General features: G+C 36.7%; 1 protein-coding gene across 1 annotated transcript; it reads right to left on the bottom strand.

The window, feature by feature from the left end:
• Positions 1-673: 673 nt before the first annotated feature.
• Positions 674-6,094, bottom strand: LOC140763011 (uncharacterized). Its single transcript, XM_073101032.1, has 5 exons — positions 5,681-6,094; positions 3,683-3,979; positions 2,848-3,066; positions 2,173-2,301; positions 674-1,086 (listed from the first exon to the last, which is right to left on the bottom strand). Exons 1-5 carry the CDS (start codon positions 5,945-5,947, stop codon positions 865-867), a joined length of 1,134 nt encoding a protein of 377 aa, XP_072957133.1. The 5' UTR covers positions 5,948-6,094; the 3' UTR covers positions 674-864.
• Between the last annotated feature and the right edge of the window lie 247 nt (positions 6,095-6,341).

The raw sequence follows: 6,341 nt of genomic DNA, 5'->3' as shown, positions 1-6,341 counted from the left end.
AAGAAATGTCTCGAGTTGGAGTGTCAATCTTTTTAATCTTATGTTTTATGCTTAGTATAGCAAGTAAGTCAGTTTGAACTCTTTCAAATCCTATTGTTCTTGTTCATTCCCTTTGGAATTATTCAATTTTTGATGTTTATATATCTTATTCTATTTGATGGTCAATTAGATCCAAGTGCTGCTGTGGGATGTTGCAAGGATTATCGTCCCTGGGGTGATAACAATGACATTGATCATTGCTTGGGTGATTCAGATAATCAGACATGCAATTCTTGGTGCTCGCAGTCATGCAGAGGAGGAGAATGCAAGCTCCGAAGTGGATTGCATAAATGTCACTGTTATTGTTGATGTACTTCCATTAACCATTTAAAATAAGACATAAATAATAAAATTATGGGACAAAAATAAGTTTTCTCGGATTATTATAATATATTGCTACTGAAATGTTCATCACTTAATGGTTTCAAACTAATATCCTTTGGAACTCACCATCACCACAAGCAATTTAGCTTCTGTCCTTTTGTATTATTTATTTATATATTTCAACAACCAAACTAGCTTAGAAATCTATCAAGAGAATTATGTGATGATAGACACCCTCAGAACTAAACACCAAACATAGGCCAGCTCTGGCTGCAGTGGGACAAACAAAAAAAAGAAAACATCTTAATTATGAACAAGTAAGCATTTCCTAGTATCTGGCAAATATATCTGCTGGTAGGAGGAAGAACAAATTAAACATCTAGAGAAGCCAACACCAGTACTAAGATCAGATTATAGCCTTCTGAATGCTGGTTCTTGGTCTCTCATTCTTTTGTTCATTATCACTCTCCTACATCTTTTTCTTCTTTTCTTGGGGGTTAATCACTCAGTTGCAGAAGTTGGAGGCAAAGGCAAGAGCGTAGATGGAGAGGCAAGAGGCTCATGAACGACTGAGTTGGATGAGACGAAGATTGGATTGCCCTCCAGCTGAAGCATGATGCTCCCAAGAATCTCAGTCAGCAATTTCTTGAACTCAGCTTCGTCGATTATCTTCCCATCGTCGGCATTCACGATCCTGAAGGCCTCGTTGATGACGGCATCGACCTGCATTTACACAGCACAGATAATTTCATCATTAATTGTTTCAGAGAAAGAGTAAATTTATCCCTTCAATTATTGGGTAAATAACATTTCCTTGTTCACTTACAGTAGCTTATCTGAAACGTTAATATGTATAACATAATTTTACATCTGCAGTTTCCCTTAGGTCTTCATAACATTGAATAGAAGAAAGTGTTGGAGAGTATAATTCATATTGTCAGTAGTTAGGATCAAAAAGAGAGAAAATAATTTCCAGAGAAGGCGGTAGCTAAGCTCTTAATATTGATAAGGAAGCTGTAGTTGTTTCAGTGGCATAAATAGGTTGTAGTCCTATTGTTCTGTATTGTGTTCCCCTTCAGGAATAGTGAGACCATGGTTCATTATTCCATCTTCAGCTTCCTTTGGCTTTAGTTCTGATTCTAGAATAAACGAAAAAACTATACGTAAAAATGATCAGTTTCAGCAGATAGCGGTCAAAACCTAATGTTAAAACCATAAATTTTTGCTGGTTTTGTCCTTGAACACTTTCGCAAAAGTTCCGTTTCATCTGAAACTTCAAAATCGTTCGACAATGAGTGAAATCAAGTTGTATAGGTTTTGAATAAGTTCAGACAAAACTGTTCCATTTCAGCTGAAACCTCAAAGACCTTAGACCATAAGTGGAAAACTGTGACCGCAGTAGGCAAGTAGCTAAACCATACATCTGTATGATTTATTGGTGTCAGTGTATCCAACATAACAAAAGCCTAATTAGCATCAGCGACTTCATGGATATCATGAGAAAGAAAGGTCTAATTTCATGGAGATCTTGAACAAGGAGTAGCTATTTAGTTCTGGAGTCATAGAAAGCCTACCATTAAGTCATGTCTTGATTTATCTTGCTCTGGATAACCTAGATTTTCTGAGAAAGTATGAGCTACATTTACGAATATGTCGAAACAGGGAGGATTTCCACAAGAAGATTAAAATGTAGGAAGTGACACTCCTCTATTTTCTCGTTCATAGATTATCAAACTGCAACATCTCAAGCTCTCAGTAAATAAAAGTAGACCATAACAATAAAATTAAAAGAGTATGAACATGTAGTACCTTGTCAACTGCACCATAAGGAGGTAAATCTGCCGATGCAGCTATCCTGTCTTGTGCAACACGAAGATAGTCCTTTGAGGTTTTATGATTCCGATCCTTTGGTAAATCTCTCCAAACAGAATCCAACAACTGGCATCCAAGAAGAGAATAACAGATGTTACTCTTAAGTTGTTTGGTTCCATGATAACATACTATGGGCATAACATCTCTACTGCAGGAGAGGGTCGATAAGGGAGTTAAGTGGCAACCAAATATGCCCTAAAGAAATGCAGTATATTCTTGTCAAGATAATATTCGAGAATGAGTTGCTTAGATTGCAATTCCTGGTGTCTTCTTATTCAACTGAGTTTCAGAATATGATGCCTTAAAATAAAAAGTTTTCACTAGGCACAACATGGCAATGCATATTCATAATACATAAGCATCTATTAGGCATGCATGATGTTTTTCAAATGCTGAAAATTTCAGATGATATGCAACATTTAGCGGCTTTTATGTACCTATATAATTGCAAAATTGTTCAACGATACGGAAGTATGCATATGAGAATTTGCGACACAGACAAGAGTACTTAACTGCTCACTCAGTGTTTTTTATTTGACACAATGTGGAGAAAAAGAACAACGACGGAAAACAATTTGGATAGAGTGTGAAAGAAAGAATAGAACAACAAACCTTATCCAATTCAAATTTGTTAGTTAGCAATCTTTTGATGCCACTTCCATCAAAAGTGTTCTCATTGTGGGCAACGATAACATGGTGTTCTTGAAGGCGATGAACAATGTTTTCCAGAAAATCCTTAAATTCTTTTAAGAAGCTCTCTTGAGAAGCAGGTTGTTCGAGTGGATCAGTAGGAAATGCTTCCAGAGCAGGTTCTACAATATTGCTCACAACCTGCATTATGAGAGCAGCCATTAATAAACTACGTACCTAAGCATTTGCAGATACATAGGTTCATGTTTCAATTATACCATCTACTAAATCCAGCAGGGATAAACACCCTATCACCAAAACATAGTAATGATACTCAAACATATGATTTCATGCATATATCATCACCTACATTTGATGCTTACCACAGAGACCCTCTGACCTTTCGTTTTGAAATATTTGCAAATTAGCTTCATTTTTCAAGTACATTCGAGAAAAAATATCATCTGTTTACTCATACAAATATGCTTAGAATATTATAATTTCCTGACTAATTTTTTCAAGTAATTTTTCATAAAGAGGGGAAATAAGGAGTGAAGGAAGGAAAGTTTGGTTACGAATTAATTCAACAGGAAAACTCTGCATGATTTTCTTTAACTGCGGAAACGTGAAAGAGGAGGCTTTTCATCAGCAAGGTGAAATGAAGGCAGTGATGTGCATGTTCTAATACGAAATATAAGGACCACTATTTACTAAAAGCTTAAGATTGCCTTTCGTATTAGAAATTTTAACTAATTTTACTTGTTTAATATGTATATATATAAGGATTCATGGTATTATAAGTGTTAATGTTCATTACCCAAGAATCGGAGGAAGGTGGCATTCCATGCTCAACAGTAAGTTGTCCAAGGCCCCTCAACAAGAAGCTTCTTAAGGTGGCATTTTCCGACTCCATTTGCGAGAACATTGCGACTGCCTCCGGCTCAAATCTCGGGCCTTCCACAAATTCTTTGAGATCTTCTCCATCTATCCTTAAGATCACTATCGGATCCCTCTTGAGTCCAGCCGCCATTCCCAACAAGATGTCAGAGAGCACCACTTGGAACTCAGATTTGCTCACCTCTTCTTGCTTGCCATGCGTGAACTCATTCAAAACCTGCAAAGATTAGTACAAGTACATCACAGTAATGCACAGGCTTTGCAGTACATATCAAAGTCATCTTTTCCTGATAGATTCATGCAGTACTAAGTTAAGCGATGTAACAGTTATTGGTCTCCAACTATTGTAAAACACTCTGTATAGTAATACAAATTGTTCTTAAAATTCTAACAGCCTGCCTACGCATATGTTGCTCATGCCATTTAAATAAATGAACATATGTTGTCAATTAACTCTTAAGGTATATGAATGACTAAATTAATGACCACGTCTTACAGATATATAAGAAGGCCCTATTCTCAATTACCTCTCTAGTAATCGAAGATGTCGACAATTCATTTTTAGTGTTGTTCATAAGATTAAGAAGTACATCATAATTAAACTCACCAAGTTTAACCAATCCAAGCATCAAGATTTGTACAACTAAAATTCATAAACTAATCATTAGCTAGACAGAGTTATCCATTCTCATATATATATATATATATATGAGAATGGATTTAATAACTAGACCTTTTTCTTCTCTATATCTCATATTACAGCCTGACGTTATTTTGACTAACAAATATCGATCAAATTACTAAAATACTCTCACCACTATTTTTCTTCCTCTTTGTCGTTCTCTAAAGAAAGCATGGATAATTTAAGTATTTATAAATTATTTTATATTATAACGGAATATTTATTTGCTGATACTATTTAAATTAACGGACGGTATTAATGAGAATTATAAGAAAAAAGTAGAAGTCGGGTATAAAAACCTCAAAGATAGAATGTGAATTATAAAATAGATAAAATATAGGATGTGATTTATAAAATTTTCTATATTTATATATATATGTGTATACACTGAGCTAACTCTCTCAAGAACGAGTCACAAGCCTAAATCGTACATATGAAATTTACTAAACATCAACTTTAACGTCAACAGGGAAATCAAACCCGTAACATTTTTCGTGCACCAGTAAAATCTAACGATCGAGCTACAGTGGTGGCCGGTTCATAAATAAATTTGGTTTCAGATATCACTAAACTGATTCGATTCTCAGGCTATCATGTTAGTGCTGGACGAATGTTAAAAAGATGGGCGTGAGCTTGAAGCCAATCCAAAAGTTGGAAGGTAAAGTGCAAGATTTAGCGACACTTCTTCTCATCAAACATGTAACACGTGCACATATCCAATTACCTACTCCCTCTCCGGTGGGACCCGCACCACAACAACTTGCCACGTCAACCTTTCATGTTGTACACATTTGATGCGAAGGAGACCGTCTAATTAAATCCAAGGGGAGGATGTCATTATCAATCCTGTATCATCCAAGTTGTAGGAATTTTCTAGCATATACGGTGGTCCTCTTATAGCGCACCAATGGAATCTCGCCATGTATTTCCTTTTCTTTTTTAAATAACTTTAATTGACAAAAAAAGCATTTAAATAATACTAAGGGTATTTATGTTTTTTCTATAGTATATTGATGAAATCTTAGCAGTTAATCAGGTTTGAGAGGTATTATTTTAACGAGTATTTATGCAAAAAATTAAAAATCTTAGACGGGTACTTTATACATGAAAACAAAAGAAAACCAAAGGGATTGCTTGAATCAAATTCCTTCATCCATGGATGCAGAGAATCTTGTGCTTCTCCTCGAGGAAGGCTAATTAGAGACCAAGAAAGAATCCCAAGACAGTAAGAGTTACCTCCGAGTAGATGTGGTCGGACTTCGGCGACGACCCTTGTGCCGGGAGGCCGAGGGCGGCGCCGATGTCGGCGACGGCGGGCTGGAGCTCCTTCACCGAGAGCTTTCCGTCACGGTTGGCGTCGAGCTCCCGGAACTTATGCTCCACAAAATTGTCGAACGCCTCCTTGTTCTCCACCAACTCCCTTATCTCACTCCCATCCACCACCACCTTCCCGGAGCTCCCTTCCCCTCCTCCACTCTTCTTTCTCCTAGACCTCTCCTCCATCTGGATCTAAATATATATTATCTTTCTCCAAAAGCTAAGAGAAAAGATACACCAAAGTGTGTGTAACCTGTGATCTCCCTGTGACCCTTCTCTCCTTTTTTCCCCCCTCTCTCTCTCTCTCTCTCTCTCTCTCTCTCTCTCTCTCTCTCTCTCTCTCTCTCTCTCTCCTCTCACTCCTCTATCTTCTCTCACCTCTCTTCGTTATATAGTCTTTATGGTGTGTGTGTGTGTGTGGAAAAAAAGAACCAATTCTTGGGTTCTTTTGCACTGTACTTATAAAAGCATCCAAGATGTCCATATGACAATTATATCCTACCCTTTTTCATATACTTGTGGTTTATATTTTTAATATTCACATCCTATATGTTTATCAAAATATCTACAGAATAAGCCC

Source organism: Typha angustifolia, chromosome 7 (assembly GCF_048772165.1).
Source record: "Typha angustifolia cultivar Huaian chromosome 7, ASM4877216v1, whole genome shotgun sequence".
NCBI classification, from domain to species: Eukaryota; Viridiplantae; Streptophyta; class Magnoliopsida; order Poales; family Typhaceae; genus Typha; species Typha angustifolia.
The sequence above is the reverse complement of the archived record's forward strand: the minus strand, read 5'-3'. Positions and strand labels throughout refer to the sequence as shown.

Coding starts and splice junctions, on each gene's coding strand:
- LOC140763011 (XM_073101032.1), bottom strand. CDS start 5,947: ATGGAGGAGAGGTCTAGGAGAAAGAAGAGTGGAGGAGGGGAAGGGAGC. Junction 3,980..5,680: donor CCGACCACATCTACTCGGAG/GTAACTCTTACT, acceptor TAATCTTTGCAG/GTTTTGAATGAGTTCACGCA. Junction 3,067..3,682: donor CACCTTCCTCCGATTCTTGG/GTAATGAACATT, acceptor CTCATAATGCAG/GTTGTGAGCAATATTGTAGA.